Source organism: Typopeltis vanoorti, chromosome 15, assembly GCF_054136105.1.
Source record: "Typopeltis vanoorti isolate ZY-2024b chromosome 15, IOZ_Tvanoo_1.0, whole genome shotgun sequence".
NCBI lineage: Eukaryota > Metazoa > Arthropoda > Arachnida > Uropygi > Thelyphonidae > Typopeltis > Typopeltis vanoorti.
Window position 1 is genome coordinate 92,024,830 of NC_143563.1, and position 19,247 is coordinate 92,044,076.

The following is a 19,247-nucleotide window of genomic DNA, read 5'->3' on the forward strand; positions in this document are numbered from 1 at the left end:
GTAGTTACTCCTATCTACACTGTCCATTTTATCTGTAAATTGTGTGTGTTATTTTGAAGGGGCAGGATTTTTCTTCCTGTCAAAATCCCATTCCACATGAGACTTGCTAACTCACCTTCATGTGAAAAAGCTTGGATAAAGGGTTTGTTTGCACATTCTGAAGTGATTTGAACCAGGTCTTTCCAACTGAAGGGCATCAACAACACTAACTGAGCAAAGGAGGCTCTGTATTTACATTATTAATAACCTCAATAACAATTTTTCTAGAAATTAATCTGCTATTTGTCAGGACTCCAATATTACCAGAATTTGTTTTGATCTCCTAAATGCATAAATCCACCTAGAGCTCATCGTGTACTGTGTCTTTTACTTGCTATTTTGATGTTCAATTCAACACCTCCTTTGCTAACTTTTCCTCTTCCATCTGTTCAGCTCTGCTCACACATTCTTGAAAGCAAACAAATGTCAAGTTCATTGCTAATATCTTAATTTTCAATATAATGCTGCCATTGATGGCATCTGTTTATGTTAATTTTTCCCAATTTCCAAATTACTTTTAACATACACAATTATGGAGCCTGTGTTGCAGGAAGTTAATTAAAACTAACATAAAATAACACTCAACGTTTCAACCTTTATATCAAATCATCATACTGGAGAATTAATGGGGTATTAACAGCCAGAAGAAAGGATTAATACACACACACACACACACACACACACACGGACAAAGAAATTAGCGCACCAAGAAGGAAGCATAGGATTCAACTGAAATTTTATTGGTGTAATGATACAGGTGATGCACATGATGGGAAAAACAGAGCTGAAGACAATTTCAAAGGGATCTGTGGTATGCAATTGGGTCATCATCAATAGTGCATTGCACCACCTCGTGCGCCGTTACATGCTGCAATATGGTCCGGCATGGTGGCGAATAGATGCCTGATGTTGTCCTACAGCAAACTGGCCTACATGTGTTGGACACTGTGCTCCAAATCCCGGATATTGTGGCACGGTGGGAGCTGGCGTTTCAGCTGCTCCCAAACATGCTCGATAAGGAACGAGTCCAGGCAGGCCATGGAAATGTTCTATACACAACGTAGGCAGGCCTGGGCAACCCGAGCCTGCCTACGTCGTTTGCATTACCCTGCCTGTTTGCAGGATAATGCAAATGGGCATTATCCTGCTGGTATAGCGCTCCTGGTATCCCTGCCAGGAATGGGAGAATGTGGGGCCGTAGGATGTCATCCACATACTGCTGCCCCGTCAATGCCCAATACCACTATGAGGGGGTGATCGGCTATCATAGGCTATGGCTCCCCAGACCATAATGCCTGCAGTGCAGGAGGTGTGGTGCTCGATAGCAAGGTCGAGATTGTGTCCTTGACCAGGGGTGCTCCACACCCAGACACGATGATTATCTGTCCCCAAGATGAAGCGGCAATCATCATTGAAGACCACACGTCACCAGTCTGTGGCGTTTCACGTCACTCTCACTTGGCACCATTGCAAATGGAATCGGCGATGTGGTGTTAATGGGAACACATGCAAGAGGTGCTGGGATCATAGATTCACCTCCACGAGGCATCAGAATATGGTTCGTGGGCACACAGGAGCCCCTACATCTGCCTGTATAGTGGACCAGGTCAGCGTGAGATCCCTCAGTGTTTGCCGCACGATCTGTCAATCCTCTCTAACGTTGGTCCTCCTGATCCGACCGGTGACACTCTGCCGTGTGGAAGGGCCAGAACGTGTCCACAGCTCCCAATACTGTTGGACGGTATGGTCAGAAGGGTTCATGTGCATGCCTATATGATGCGCCGACCACCCTCCGGTTTTCAGGCCGATGATCATGCCTCTGTCAAAGTCCATAAGTTGCTTAAATCAACGTCTCTGGCGTCTATCTGGCATTATTGTCACTCTGTACTCTAGCTTGCATTGGCCGGTGCTTTTCACTTTAATCGGTTATCGACTACACACCGGTTTTATAAGGCTGCCGGTTCGTGCTTGCAGCGCCACTGCAGGGTGTGTGGGCATGCGCAATAGCACCAAACTTGGATCATTTGCATACCACCCCGCACTCTAGCTATTTGCTTAGTTTCGCCGTTGTACCATGTTTTCTTCCAGGTGTGCTAATTTCTTTGTCCATGTGTGTGTGTGTGTGTGTGTGTGTGTGTGTGTGTGTGTGTGTATATATATATATATATATATGGTGGTATAAAAGTCTTACAGTGGCTGCACTGCATAGTTCAGAAAGCCTGGACAGAGGGACAAATTCCCGATGATTGGAGTAGAGCTCTCATAGTACCCATATATAAAAATGGAAATAAAACTGAATGTGAGAATTACAGAGGTATTTCCCTACTGAGTGTTCCTGGCAAGATCTATGCAAGTATACTTGAGAAACGGTTGAGAAGAATTGTGGAAGAAAAGCTTGGTGAAGAACAAGCTGGATTCAGGCCAAATAGAGGCTGTCAGGATCAGATCTTCACTTTACGACAAATAGTCGAGAAAGCATGGGAATACAACAAAGATCTGTATTTAAGTTTTGTCGATTTGGAAAAGGCATATGACAAGGTGCCAAGAGAGAAGCTATTCAATACGCTGGTGTCAATGGGGCATTATATCAAGCAATACTTAGTCTTTATTTGAGTTGTAAGTCAGCAGTTAGAATTGAAGGAAGTACAGGAAGATGGTTTAATGTTAAATCTGGTGTGAGACAAGGATGTACATTATCCCCTCTGTTATTCATTATCTATATGGATCACATTATGAAGGAATGTGGTATTAAACCTGATATCAAAATTGGAGATGTTAATGTCAGCTCTTTGCTTTATGCGGATGATGTTATACTTCTAAATAAATCCGCTACAAGTCTGCAAGATTCTCTGACTAAATTGAATAGCTGTTGTAATAGATATGGTATGAAGGTCAGCAATAAAAAGACAAAAACAATGAAAATAGGCAGAATCATTGAAAATGTCAACTGTGTTGTGAATGGAGAACCTGTGGAACAAGTAGAACATTTCAGCTACTTAGGCACGATTTTTACTGAAGATGGTAAATTAAATATAGAAATAGGCAACAGATTCAGCAAAGCTGGTACGGTGGGGAGTTAATTGAATAAATTCATGTGGAATAAGAGAGAAATTAGTCGGAACACTAAATTAGCTGTATACAAGACAGTGTTCAAGCCAGTTTTAACTTGTGGATCTGAGAGCTGGGTCAGAGGTGAAACACTTGACCAAAGACTAGAGACCACAGGTATGAGAGTCCTGAGAAAGATTATAGGCGTGAACAGATGGCTTCAATGGCAATATCATATTAAAAACGAGGATATTAGGAAAGAACTTGACATTGTCAGCATCCAGGAATGCATTTATCAGAGCTAATCTCAGGTGGTATGGTCACTTAAACAGAATGGGCGAGGAAAGATTAGCAAAACAAGTGTTCTCTGCCAAGTTGGCAGGAAAACGACCCAGAGGAAGACCAAGATATAGGTGGATTGATATGGTACAAAGTGCCTTAGACGATAGAAATATAAGATCTGATAATGTTGGAGTCTTGACAAGTAACAGACTGATTTGGAGGAAAATTGTAGATAGGAAATTAATAATGATGTAATTTTTTTCATGTGGTACTATCATATCCTGTACACCCCTTTAGGGTATATAGCAGGAATTTGATGATGATGAAGTAAAGGCCATCATCATAATTCCTTTCAAGAATAACTAGGTAATTTTAATTTATAATTTATTTTCCTCGGTTCACTGGCTTTTATGTTATACACACACCACCTACTGAATTATAAACGTTCATGCAGATGTACATAAATATCACTTATGTTATATGCAAAATATTTGGTCATGTGTCACCATGCATTCTAGACAACTGTTATTATATATAAACAGCAAATATTACATTATGTGCCTTTATGACTTCAGGGATGTCATCATATCACATCAGATAATCTGTGAAGGGTACTGACAGAGTTAAATAATATACATGCTTTTAGGAATTTTTTAAACTTTTCTGCTTGCAAAAGTGAAATGCTTTTTATTGTTATCGATAAAGAAAATAGTAATAATTCATCAAAGCAAAACAAAAATGGTTACTGTCCGTTTAAAGGTACTTCTGAAGTATTTTTCATATTTAGTACACCAGTCAGGCCCTTTTAAAATATTTCAGGTGATGTCTTTTACCCTCCTCCAAAATCAGAAGTAATAAATTTAACCTCATAGTTGTTGACATGCTCACTTTGTCAAACATTTCTTTTAAAGATCAAAAGGCAGAGGCATTTGCTAGGTCATTGTTCTGTATAAATTTCTTCAACTCGTGGACATACCAGATTTACTTACTTCATTAGCCATCTTCACTAAAAATTATGTTTTTAGTGAAGATGTTTTTTATCCACTTTAGTTAGAGTTCCAGTGAATTTTGTTTCCCTTCATTCAAAAATAATTTGCTTCTTGTTTATTTCATCACTTTAGGAAAACAGTAATGTGACCCATTGAAACTCGGAAAGCCCATGAAAGCTTGTTCTAGGGAGAAGGCAAAAGATCACTCCTTGCATTTTGCTGTAACCTTTTTGCTTTTACTTCTGTTCATTGTATTCTGTTTTATAAATTGTAATTAAGGTCTAACAAATTCGGATTAATTTTGATTTTATTGCATAGTTATAATTAATTTCAGTTTTTTTTTTTTTTCTCAGTTTAATTTTCTAGTGAAGTAACTTAAATCATGACATTTAAACCCAATAATAAAATCAGAAACTTTTAACGTGCACATACAGTTATTCATCTGTTACTTATGAAATAGATCAGCATCACTAGATACTTGAGCTGCACCCCCCCCCCCTCTCCCAGCGCCTTTATGAGAAATGTTATTTTGATTGAGTTGAAATACTGTTTTCAAGAATGCAATCTGCTCATTAAGTGAAGGTACCTAGATACCAATATCTAGTTACCAACTTGAGTTGCAGATATATTATAAACGAAGTATAAATACTTATTTACATGTGTCCTCCATTTAGTTATTTGACATAGAAGATTAAAAATTTTTTATCCATTTTTGATTCTTCATTTCATTATTACTATGAGGGACATTCCAAGAGTAATGTCTTCATTGTGATAGCTCCTCACCCAGATGAGGTGAAATTAAAAACAAAAAATGGTATGAAATCTGTTTCAATATCTCCACCATGAGATTTATTTTTTTTTTTTTTTTTGTTTTTTTTTTCACAAAAGTTTCACAGTGAGTTCAATGAAGTTGAGTCTAGGCTGCAGTGAAAATTATTCCACAACCTCAGATATGATCTCTCTGCTAGCTGTTAAAGTGAATGCATTGTCTTCACATCACATTCATTAAAGTGAATGAGATTTTTATTTTCTTCACATAGCTTTTTTTTTTTTTTTTTTCATACTGCACAGTCTTAGTGAATGACACCTTTGCTATCCCTAAAGACACTCAGCATGCACTTTCCAGCAAAAAGAGGTGAGAGTTGAGTTAGTGTGGAAATATTCTATAGCCTGAATTTTCATTTTGGGATTGAAGTGATGGATCACTAGTCATCTAACTTATCACACAAGGTACACTCACTATATTATAGCCCAAGGATCTTGATTTCTGTCTTCTTTGCTGATATTCTCTGATTAACTGTTCAGCTCTCTGCTCTACAGAAATCATCAGTTACGGTTTTGGCTGCTTACTTTGTGATTGGTCATTGAATAACAGTGATTTCACCTTCACTGCTTTTTTGTTTTTCATGCCCCTGTACAATTCTGACATTGAATAGTCATTTCATTATAAATGCTTTATGATCAAAATTGAATTTCAGTAGAATTCAGATTATTGTGGTTCACCTGCTGGCATATTTCATATGCTCTGACAAACTTGTAAAAGACTTTATGCACAAAACAACAACATGAGAAATACAAGTTTGATCATACACTGCTGTTACCGTGTAGTGTAGTGTAGAGATGAAGTAAAAGAACAAGGCTAGACACATTTCAAGGCCACTTGCACTCCTGAGTGTTGTGTGTGTGTGTGCACAGGCATTATTTTATGAATGATCCCCAAATTTATTATATTGCAAATGAATTATTTGATTCCAATTTTTCACTGCATTTATATTTCTAGGAAGACAAACCTAGAGGTTTTGATCGTGGACTGGAGCCAGAAAGAATCATTGGTGCCACAGATTCCAGTGGAGAACTTATGTTCTTAATCAAATGGTAAGGTATTAGTTTTGTTTTTACTTTTTAATTTTGAATCACATCATGAATGTAGTCTTATCTTCTTTGCATACAATAAGAAAATAAGTATAAATCATTCAAATTTAATGTTCGGTATGAAATATGTATTCTAATTATTTCACACCGTGTTTCAGCTATCATGTATAGCTGTAATATTTCTTTGTGAGAATAGCACTGCTACATGATTAATTTGAAATAAATGTAATTAGTATGATACTCTTAATTATTACCAACACATGGATCAAGGTTTGGTTCATTTTCAAGGTCACCTGAAGGAGCCCATTTAGTTTCAATAATGTCCTTTGGTTGGAAGGACCTGGGTTCAAATACTGTTTAGGAAGCAAAGAGCCATTATCAGGATTTTTTAATTGAAGCCTAGTTAACCAGTCTCTTATGGAGGTGGCAGGATGTTTTCACCTCACAAAATAGGCAAACTGGCCGAAGAACACATGCAATTAATGTACACTACAAAGATAGGATTAACTGCCCTATCAGAGCATTAAGTTTTAAAAAAGCCAAGTAATTTGGTCATAACAAAGGCTTTTCCTCAAGCACACAAGGGGAAAATAGGATTGCAGAAGACTCTTATAGCCAGTATATATTAATTACATGTATACAAAACTAACGATCCAAGATTATAAACTATCATGTACATGTGCAGAATGTTCAGTTTCAATTAAGCAAGACAGCTCCTGCTTTAATCTTTTCAAAGATTGGCCATTCATTCCAAACATATGAATGTTTGTCATAACCAATAAAGTATTCAGCAAGAAGAACATGCAATGAAGTGTGTAAACTTTTGATTTCAAATTGAAGGACTCTCGTTCAGTTGACAGTTCAGTAAATATATATATATATAAACATGAAAGTGCAATTCTCCCATACAGTATTGCTGCTGAAAAACTAATAAGATTCTTTTTAGTTAATAAGTCCTTTTGAATTGGCATCATTTGAAGTTGACACTAACAGACAGCTTGCTGAACTGTATATGAATATTAAATTCACTGCAAAAGGTGTTTTTATTCAATCTCTCTCACAGAATTAAAACTACTAATTATTTAAATTATCGTGTTTGGAGCTTTATTAGCATCAGTACATAACTCCCCCAGAGTTTTAATCATGAATTTATTTTTTAAAAATTTTTTTCCTTAAAAATATAATAAGAAAATATCTATTCAGTGATGTATTTGTTTGGAAAGACCTAGGTTCAGGATCCTGCCAAGGATGCAAAGAACATACAACTATTAGGATTATCATTATTGCTATTGCATTGGTACTTTGGTGGAGTCCGAAGACTCATTGTGGGAGATCCAGAATGTCCACACAGTATATCATACCTCTTCACTAAATTCCCAGCTTCATCAGTTTTATGAAGTACAGTTCTGGCAGCTTGGTGCAGCTTATAATCTTTTCATCTGAAAATGAAAAATTTCATCATAATTATATCCTTTACCATATTAAACAAGTCTCATTATTTTTAGCCCATACTGCCAGCCTTTTTAAGTCATTATGGAAGCTCTCCACATCTTCATTAACTATTACACTACCTAACCACGGAATATTTCCCTTGAAATCATTTACTAATGTCATTGATGTACAAATTAAATAACCCAAGCACAGACCCTATGACACACCTAGTCACCTCCTGCTCATGAATTCTGCTCTTCCATATATTACTCTTTAGTATCTGTGTCACCAGCTTTATATCCATCTTGAGTTTGTGTAGTAGAGTTCCATGCAGTAATCCTGTTGAATGCCTTGAACATTCTAGCATCATGACTTTGTAGCCTTTTTTTAATCCAACTAAGTTATAACTTTATGATTTGAGAAAAATAAAACAAAGTGAACAATCACTAAAGCAAGACCTACCTTCACAAAACCATGCTGACTTCTGTAGAGTATCATCCTGGTCTACCCATTCCAGAACATTGCTTGGCACCATCTTCTTCAATAACTTAATCACCACTCCTGAGATACTGATTGGTTTATAATTTTCTACCTCTGTCATGGCACCTTCTTTATGCATTGGAATTATTTTTGCCCTTCTGTTGCTCTTTGGTGTTTTGCTAGTTTTCTAATCTTAAGCCTACATGAGTAGGCTTAGAATTAGAAATCATTCAATTCCTTTGAGTTGTTCTAATACACAAGTTAATATTGCATCTAATATTAACGTTGTATTTGCATTCGGGTTCTGCAGTATCCTAAGTACTTCTAATTCATCATTCTCTATTCTCAAATCTTTTCCTGTGAGTGCATGTCACTACAGTATCTTCTCTTGGATGATAGCCACTTTACTGTAGTGGTTACTCAGTAACTCGACTCTTTCATCTGTTTCTGTCATTTCCATACTAGCAGCAGTCATTAAAGTTATCTTCCACAGTCTTTTTTTTTTTTTTTTCTTCTTTTTTTTTTTTTCCCCACCACGCAGCAAAATCTTTTGAGGTTTTTCTTTGGCCTACTCAGCTGATTTCATCTTATAATCTGACTCTGTCTTTCTTACCATGCTGGTCACCTGTCTTTCCTTTACCTTATACTGCTCTTGAGCTTACAGACCGCTTTTTTCCTTATAACAAAGTTATAGCATTTTCTTTTTATTGCAGCATCTGCTTAACCCTTCAACTGCTGATTTTATATTCTACTAACATTGTCCCATGTGCTGAATTCATTTTGCAAAAAATTTATAAATAAAATCAATTAAAATTCTTACAAGTAGTCCGGACAGCATCATATATTTTGATATACACTTGTTCACTCACAAAAATGGCAATAATAGTGTTTTATAAAATTTACATAATCTGCAAGGGGTGTCCACTTGAGCATGCCATTTTTTTCCGCACTCGAGTTAACTCAACCGTAGCAGTTAAAGGGTTAATGATACTACTAATGCATCTAGCTCCTGCCTGAGTTTAGTATTGCTTCTTACACATTTCCTCCTTGGCCACCTCTCATGTATCTTCTAACATCATTCCCTTACAAGTTTTTATTCCATGGTGCTGCTTTAAGCTTCCTCCTGAGAGCTTTTATAGTCACCTATCCTATAGTTCCACACCTACACTTTCTTAACTGATGAACAGAGGTTCATCAGTTAAGAAAGTTTGTCTTCAGAAGATTGCATGTCCACAAAGTGTATAATGCATTCTCAGGACATCTAATTTCAAATCCATTTAAGTGCAACCCATCAACTGCCACCAGAACTAGCACTCCCAAAAATGAAGCCCCCCCCCCCTTCATCACATGCTCTTTCAAGTTCGTACCTCTTGGTAAGTCAATAAATTCCACTTCTTTCTTGATATATGTGACCTTTTTATGCACCCATCATAATAATCACAGCATGTACTTGTGCTAATTTGCTGATGTATATCATCCAGATCTTCTCTTGCACTACCAACTATACTTGTCCTGTTAGCTGTTATCTCACATTAGATTGCCTCAATGCTACGCTGCTGTCTATATCTCTGTCTTCCTGGTGATCTCCTTTTGTAATTCATCTGTCATCAGCAAAACCTTTCCCCAATCCTTTATTGCCTTTATTAATAATTTACCATCACATTCACTGCCTATAAATACATCATCCTCTATCATCCAAGTCCCACTAATATCTACAACTTATATGGCAAGATTTGACCAATCAATGCCAAAAACTCCTTCCTCTGATTCCCTTTGATGCTTTTAGCTACTTTTATACCATATATTTACTTTCTACTTTTACACACATTAATTTTGTTACCTGAGAGGGACTGTACTTTTTTTTTTTTTTTCGTCATTCTCAATATCACTTGGCTCATGCTGCACACATACCCCACCAATAGCTCTAGTTTCTCTGACTTTGCATGTCCACACGGTGTATAATGCATTCTCAGGACATCTAATTTCAAATCCATTTAAGTACTACCCATCATCCATATGTTGGGTAGTACTTAAATTATTGTTGAATGGATGTCCTTGCATCCATTCACAATAATGGTCCTCCTGAACTTCCTTGGCAGCAGACTCGTATGAGTAATTTGTTTTCTTCACTAGTGACATTAGTGAGGAAAACTATAATTAGATTGCTGCCCTATTCAAGGATGAGATCTCCAAAAGATAATGTTCCCTCTTAAAAATATTTCGGTGTTTATAGGATTCCTTTGCTCCTGTGGTCTAGTCTACATGGGTCAGATAAACTAGCAGATGTTTTGAATTTGGGGGGGGGGGGGGGATCTGTTAGCTATATTGATTCAGCTCATTAGATGTCAATGACAAATCACACTATTGGTGGGGGATATCATTCACCATGCCATTTGCAGAGGGAATGTTTTTTCCAAACAAATCAGGGAGTCTACTGATATAATATATATAATAGGATATTATATCCTATTATATCATTCAGTCATGTGGCTCCTTAACAGAAACCAAGGCCTCTTGCTGAAAAATGGCTGGAAATCACAATTAGATCTCTTGACACATCAGACTTCAACTTCTCCAATAGTCACCTGCAGACTAGCCACTGATGTGAGCCAGGCATTACTGTTGTATCATTTAATTAGTTTTGATAGCCCTGAAGAAGCCAGAATATAGGTGTTATGAAACTGGTTGGCATAATTTTCTTTCATTAGTTGGTTGGCTCATTAGTAATGACTAATGAAAGCTCTTTAAAATGTTGTGTGTTTATGTTTCTTGATTAAAATAAGTTTTTCTGTGTAGAGGCGATCACTTTAAACACAGTTTGAGTTATGAAAGTAGTCACAGACATTTAAAAATGTAGAAATGTCCATGCTACTATTGAATTCAACGTCATTCCTTTTGGCTGAAAAGCTGAGATTGCTCTATTCCCAATGGTGGCATTTAATTTTCCTACATGTGTGATTTCCATTAGAAATATATATTCATTAACTTAAACATTGTATGTTTCAGATCGACCTTTGAAAAATCTAGAGAAGAAAGATTTTTCCAGTAAGACTAGATCACAGGTACACACTAGGAATGAAAATAAACTTTAATTGTCAAATATTTGAACCTGAATGTGGCAGGAGGGCTAGTAAGTACAAAATGAAACATAAACAATGGATTATTTAAAACAAAAAAAAAAAACAGTATGAGTCACGTGAATGGTATAAAAGGAACAACACAACATGTGTGAGCTCTGATAATTGATATATATGTATGAAATTTTTGTTTTCTGATAAGAATGAGGCTTTCTCAGGCTTTTGATAAGGAGAGGCAGTTGTTCCAATTCAGATTAGGATGTAAAGCAAGCTTTTGACATTACTTAAGTAAACATTCAAACTTGACAAACTTAATCGTGTTTTAGACCAGAAGATTCTGTAGACAGTCAATTCCGTATTGTGCTAAGCCAGCTTATTAACAATTTAAGATTGGTGTTCTTACCTTTTATCCACAGAATGTCCTTGTTTCTCTGAAATAGAAAGTGGCAATCACAAAGAACTTGGTAGATGCCATGCAGAAAAAGAGGTGATCATTTACCTTTCTTTAGAAGGGAACCCACAAGGAGAGTTTGTTGAATGTAGGCACTAAGTTGTATTTCATGAGGAGTCTTGAAATTTGGAAATAAACAAAGGTTTATTCGTAGATTGTATTGATTCTCCTACTTTTATTGCATAGCTAAGTTTTTATCCCAGCTACTAAATTCCCAAATTTGGCAACTCCTGCATCTTCATCAAAAATAAAAATAAAAAATTTTCTTCAACCTTTCTGCTGAAAGATTTCATAATTAATTTTGACATTGAATCATTATTCACCAACATGCCTCTGGAAAATCACTTTTATTTGTATGCACAAATCTTTCCTCCAGGTATACCTAAATTATTCAGCTTTGTTTTCCATTTTGTTTCATCTACCAAAACATACTTGACAAATAAAAGGGATCTCAACAGGAAGTCCACTATCTCCTGTTGGGAATTTTTATCCTGAACATATATAAGAAATTCTTCATATAGTTTCAGCCTAGAAAAGCAGAAAAGTCTTATTTCATCATGCTAATATGAATTGGAATGACTGATTCTCTTTATCAAAAACCTGAGATTTGATTCATATCAGACATCCTTAATTTATATATTTAATAAAGTTATATGAAAATATAATATTACCAACAGCCCACTATGGGGCAGAAACTTGGACCTTAAAAAAAAGAATCAAAGAGGAAATGTTAGCTTTTGAAATGAAATGCCTTAGAGTTAAATAAACACAACTTATTGGACAAGCGCTACACGATTTGAATATTCATAATTCAACAATTCTTAGCACAGTTAAAAAAAAAAGTACAAACTGATGGTTTGGCAACATTGTACAAATAGGACTAGACAGAGATCCTCCCTTGGTATTTCAGGTCACTATAGTACAAGACCCTTGAAATTAACATGGAATAAAGTGGTTAGATCTACATTGGACTTCCAAAGCTGTTGGCATATGAAATTTGGACAAAGAGAAGAAGAAACTTAAAATTAAAACTATCTTTATCTGATATTAACCTACAGTTATCAACAACCAAGAGAGATGATGATAGGAACTCGTTATATTTGAAAGAAAAGTACTGGGAAAATTTTTTGGGCCATCTTGCAATCAAAGTACTGGCTTGTATGAACAAAGATATAATAAGGAATTATGCCATCTGCTTCAAAGACCCAACTTCCTATCATTTATAAGAAGAGAATTGAATGAATCGGCCATGTTTAAAGAGCACATGACTAGTTAATCAAACAGGTACTTATAAATAAAGTTAACAAGAAAATAACCATAGGAAGACACCAAACAGTGGATGGATGGAGATGATAATGAAAGACTTAAAATAACTGCATGAACACTTTACACCAGATGCAGCTTATGACAGAGCTAGGATATATATATCAACCTCATGCACATCATATTGTTCCTCTTCTTATACCATCATCTAGCCAGTACCACTGTTTTTAAATAATTGTTAATGTTCTACCTTGGAGTTACTGGCCTTTATGCCACTGATGATCTCTAAATTTCAGGTCGAAATATTTGATATTTGAAGTTTATTATTTTCATTGCCTTGTGTGGATGTGTAATCTAGTCTTTAAGATTCAGTATCTCTGAAGCATAAATTTTTTTCAGTGTAGATGATGATATGGTGTTATAAACTTTGAATTAATTGAACTAAATGGTCAGTGGAGGAGTATAGCTCTTATCCAGTTCAAAAATTAATTGTCTCAGTGGCAAACTCTGAAAGAAGACATTGGTTGATTTAGCTAGGAAGGTGTGTGGTGAAGTTGTCTGTAAGGATATAAAAATAAGAACCCCATGGTAGACACAAGAAATAATGAAGCAGTTCTGGAAACATACCAAGTTCTTAGCAAATAAATTGGCATATGCCCTAAAAGAATACAGACAAAAATGTAAAAGAGTTAGATATGTGTAAAAGTAGCTAAACAAAAGTTGCGTGAAGACTTCAGTAAGATAGAAAATAAACATCCAAAAGGTGGCAAAATGTTCTGGAGGCTAGTGAAAAAGCTTAGAAATGGAGCAATTGGAGTAGAGCTGTAATAGTACTGTAAAAGAAATAAAAGATGATAAAGGTGACATGAAAACTGAAGATAAGGATATCCTAGATGTCAGAAGTAATTACTTTGAAAGACTGTTTTACAAAACAGAGTGACAAAAAAAATTGTAGAATATTTTCAAGCGGAATGCAAAGAGTACATATTGAGGTTGGAAAAGCCATTAAAAACTTATAATGTGGAAAGGCAGCTAGAGTAGATCATATTTGACTACATTTGCTTACGTATAAAGGTATAAAAGATTTGCAGTGTCTGCACTGTATAATTTTAGAGGGCTTGTTGAAGGTTGAATTCCAGATGGTTGGAGTAGAGCTGTAACAGTTTCCATCTGTGAGAATTAGAAAATTTCTCTACTGAGTGTTCCAGGTAAGATTTGTGGAAGAGAAACTTGGAGAAGAACAAGCTGGGTTCATGCCAAATAGAGATTGTCAATATCAGATTTTCACTTCACAACAAATAGTTGAGATATCATGGGAATATGACAAGTATCTATACTTAAGATTTGTAGATATGGAAAAGGCATATGAGGTGTCCAGAGAAAAGCATTTCAAAACACTACTAGAATATGTATATATATAAATCCTAGTATTGTTCCATTTATCCTATTATATGGGGTAAATGAAGGAAATACAAGATGGTTTGATGTAAAATCAGGGGTAAGACAAGGATGCACATTATCTCCACTCTTATTCATTATCTATATGGATCACATTATGAAAGTGGCATTAAACTTGATATTAAAATCAGAGGTATCAAACTGAGCAGCTTTGCTTGATGCAGATGACATATGTCTAAACACATCTAGTGCAAGTTTCCAGACTCTTTAACTAAATTTACCAAACTAGCAGTATACAAGACAATGTCCAAACCAGTTTTAAGTTATGGATTAGAAATAAAGCACTCTATCTATGAGGGTTTCAGAAAAATTAGGGCAGTGAACAGATGGCATCAGTGGCACAATTGTATTAAAAAATGAAGACCCCCCCCCCCCACCCCACACACACACACAAATCTGCGGGTTCGCTTTATGCAGTTTCAGATACCTGCAGTCAACCTCAGTCTGAAAATATTAAATGGAAAATTCCAAAAATAAACAATTCATAAGTTTGAAACATGCACCATTCTGAGTAGTGATGAAATGTTGCCCTGTCCCACCCAAGCTCATGAATCATCCCTTTGTCTAGCATATCTATGCTGTACTGTATATGCTACCTGCCTGTTAGTCACTTGGTAGTCATCTCGGTTATTAGATCGACTATTATAGTATCACAATGGTCGATTCAAGTAACCCTTATTTTGGCCCCAAAGTGCAAGGGTGATGCTAGCAATTTAGATATGCCAAAGAGAAACCATAAAGTACTTCCTTTAAATGAAAAGGTGAATGTTCTCGACTTCATAAGGAAAGAAAAATAATGTATGCTGAGGTTGCTAAGATTCCATTCACATAACTTTTATTACAGTATATTGTTATAATTGTTCTGTTTTATTATTAGTTATTGTTGTTAATCTCTTACTGTGACTAATTTATAAATTAAACTTTATCATAGGTATGTATGTATAGGATTCAGTATTATCTGTGGTTTCAGGTATCCACTGAAGGTCTTGGAAACATATCCCCCCCCCACACACACAGGTAAGGGGAGGGACTACTGTATTAAAAAGGAACTTGACATCGTTAGCATTGAAGAATGTGCAAGCAGAGCTAATCTAAGGTGGTATGGCCACTTAAATAGAATGGGAGAAGAAAGCTTGCAAAGAAATTGATACCTAAAACTATGGATAGTACTGAATCATACACACATACTATGTTTTTTCCTATACATACATATCTATGATAATAGAGAGGCAAACTTGACATTGTTAGCATTGAAGAATGTGTAAACAGAGCTAATCTAAGGTGGTATGGCTACTTAAATAGAATGCGAGAGGAAAGGCTAGCATAACAGGTTTCATTCCAAGATGGCAGGAAAGAAACCCAGAGGAAAACCAAGGTCTGAGTAGATTGATTTGGAGTACTGACTAGTAGTGGACTAATTTGGAGGAAAATTGTGGATAGAAGATCATTAATAATGTAAACTTAATCATGTAGTGCTGTCATAGTAACAGTAGCCTGAATACTCATTGAGGGTACATATCAGGAAATTGATGATGATAATGATAATTCAATGCATATAAGGTGGAATCCACATTGAATTTATTCTAAATGGGATATTGAATTTCCTAAGGTTGATTTAAATGGTGTTTACAATCACAGTGAAATTGATCACCTGCCACCTAAACAAATTCACAAATATCAATGCCAGCAATGTGATTTAAACTCACAGTCCACATCTGAAGAGCAAAGCACTGGGCATTTGGCTGGATTAACAGATATATTTTGTTTTAAATTTATATCTTTGTTGTATTAGTAATTGGATTTTTTTTTTTTTCCCTCCTTCATAGGAAAGGAAGTGATGAAGCTGATTTGGTACCATCACGAATAGCCAATGTAAAATGTCCCCAAGTTGTAATAAAATTTTATGAAGAAAGATTAACATGGCACTCTGCCTCAAGCCATGATGAGGAAGAAGAAAAAGCTCAGAAGCAGTAATCTGAATAAACCCATCTTCATACATGTTTGTTCCATTAATCATTGCTTTTCATGGTGTATCCCATGTTGCTACAGTGCATTTTATATTTTCTGAAAATTCTCTACCACTACGCAGTTTATTCATTCATTCATTCCTTTCTTTTTTTAATTTTTCTCACTTTTTTTTAAGACTTGTGACATTGAAATTAGTTTAAATTTCACAAAGATTATTTTGAAAAATGTCTAAATTTTATTCATTCCAAGTCTTGAAAAGATGTTCTTGTTGTAAAATATTAGTTTCATTCCATTAACCGTTTGAAAATAAAAACTTTAAAAAAATAAATAAATATATATATATGTTTCTTTTTCACTTCTCATATTATGTGACTTCTGTCTTCTGCATTGTTAGTGTCACATTAGGGGTGTGAAACTAAAAGAAAAAAAGAAAAAAAAAAAAGAAATGTTTCCACTGTATAGTTGGAAGCATTACCTGCCTTCTCTATTTCTTAGCTTGTTAGAAAGCACCTCTTCCCCTTTAAATGCAATGTAGCATTGTGTATTTAGCATTCTTAGACAACTGCCAGTCAAAAATGTAATCAATAACAGCCATATTCATATAATCTCATCAACATCATCTGTTGACTAAGGGTACTCTTCAGGTTGGAATGGCTTTAATAGTTTTATTTCTTATTTCTATTGCACCATGGAGATTATCCTAATAATAGCCCCCTTTTTATATATATATATATATATAGACATAGATATATAAAAGTGTTCAGTTACCAATAATTGTTGTGTGTAAAGAAAAGTTGCCCAGAATCCTTTGGGTAGAACCTATGATTCTTGTATATTAAATTGTCACCTGGAAACCCTGCTTTTAAAGACTGAGAACTGCTGTGGGTTTTGTGTTATGTTATTAGGAAGTGGACAACGGTGCTTTCAACTCACTCGTTAATTTTATTCTTCATCTCATACCCTTTCCACGTTTAAAAATATTTTCACGTCTTGTCTGTATCTCAGACTTCATCACCTACGAAAGGATAGAATAATATGTTGTCATGTGAATTCATCTAGGTCATGTTCAGTTAGTGAGCAGTAAGAAATTGGTTAATATTTTGTATCTTGTTGACGACAGCATTTTGTATATATATTGACCTTTAAAGTAAACATTGTTGCTGAAGCAATGAAGTCATATGGGCACATCAGTCCTTTTCAATTATCACAGTTTTCACAAAGATAATAATAACCTATTATAGGTTAATACTGCTTACTTTACTTTATTCTTTGTTTTGGTTAAAGGTATTTCATTTAGATTATTCTGTCTTAGAAAAAAAATTCTTCAAATTGTGGATGCATAATTATTTCTTCTCATAGAAGATTTCATTGGATCAGTTGTTACTTAACAAATGTTCTTCAGTGGTGAGAGGATAATTATATTGCTGTGCAATTCAAATGCTACCTAGTCTGAAGAACGTTTTCTATCACAACAGTATTTCAAAATGCTTGTAAATGGTGTACAGTATGCAATGAGGGAGGGAGGGAAGTAGTCATTCCAGAAAACAGAAAGGTTCACACTATTGAAAAAATATGGAAGACTATCTTCATATAGCTTTACTTGCATTAGCGACAGTGATTTATTGTGTAGGCCTTTTAAATATATATATATATATATCACATTCAAGATACAGAAGACTAGCAAATTATTATTGCACAGATTTACTAATATTTTGTTTTGCTGTGCCCTCAGACACATTTTTATTCTGCAATGCTATAACTGTTCATCATTACATGTTGTAACTAGTATTCAACTTCACAAAATTTTAGTAGTTATATTTTTAAAGTAGTGTTAGTTTTCTGTACTGTGTTTTTTGGAGAAATGAATGTTTTGCAAATAAAAATTGGTTTCTTTGGGCATCTGGGTGTGTCATTTAGATTTTGTATTTTAGACAGAAATCTAATTTGTATACTTGAAACATCAATTCTGTAATGTTTTTGCAGAGGAAAAAAAAAGAAAACATCTTGTGTAGTTTTTAATAATAGTTTTGGCCATAATATATGCATTCTTACAACAACATCTATTATTTTGTTCAGACCTCTTAAAAAAGAAGTAAAAGAGCGATTTAAAACCATTAAAACAAATGAAGATTATATAATGGACTACCAGTTGTTTTTTGTGATATCTCCATCTATAATAGAGATATCCTCCTCTCTTCACTCCATGATTTTTAATTGCAGCTTGTTTACATAAAATTATTTGAATCTAACGTTATATGAGTATATTTCCTATTTTGTTAGATAAAAGGGAAGGGAAAACTCTAACTCATGGAATTTACACGAAGGAATTATATATAATGTCAGCTAAGACTATTAAAGTTTGAATACTCATTAGTAGTAATATTGTAGATTAGATAAATGGTTAGTCTAGGTAAGGAATTGTTTGAGACTGAATGGTCTTATATCATTCGAGGTTGAATAAAGCATGAACTTGGTGATATGCCCACTGACTGGTTATTTATAATACCTTTATGATAAATAGTAATCAAAGTAATGCAGAATTTTTAATTTAAAAATAAAGAGTTTGAGAGCCAAAAGGCTTCATTTCAGTAATGCAAAATTATATAAAGCAAGTGGATATTAAATCCAAAATTATTTCAAATCCAAATACAGAAACTACAAAAGTTTCGTACAAAATTTGACCAGAGAGCTTACAGTAATACACTCGCCAGCATTTATGAGTTGCCCTAGCCAGGTCTTATAGGAGAGATGATCGCTTTGTCTAAGCGTCCATATATTTGCCTCCTATTGGTCCATTTTGATAAGGTTTCACTGGCCTGACGTTAAGCTGTTTCAAACTGATTGGTTTTCATCAGAAACCTTAAGAGAGCAAAACTCTTTATTTTTAGT

General features: G+C 35.0%; 1 protein-coding gene across 3 annotated transcripts in view; it reads left to right on the top strand.

Annotated features, from left to right (window-relative positions):
• LOC150098974 (chromobox protein homolog 3-like) overlaps window positions 1–18,358 on the top strand; it is a 134,905-nt gene extending 116,547 nt beyond the window's left edge. For all 3 annotated transcript variants that reach the window (XM_090404873.1, XM_090404874.1, XM_090404876.1), the window contains 2 exons: window positions 6,139–6,233; window positions 16,217–18,358. In XM_090404873.1, the coding sequence (XP_090260999.1) occupies window positions 6,139–6,233; window positions 16,217–16,364 (243 nt within the window). In that variant the 3' untranslated portion in view covers window positions 16,365–18,358. The remainder of the gene's footprint in view (window positions 1–6,138; window positions 6,234–16,216) is intronic.
• Window positions 18,359–19,247: the final 889 nt, after the last annotated feature.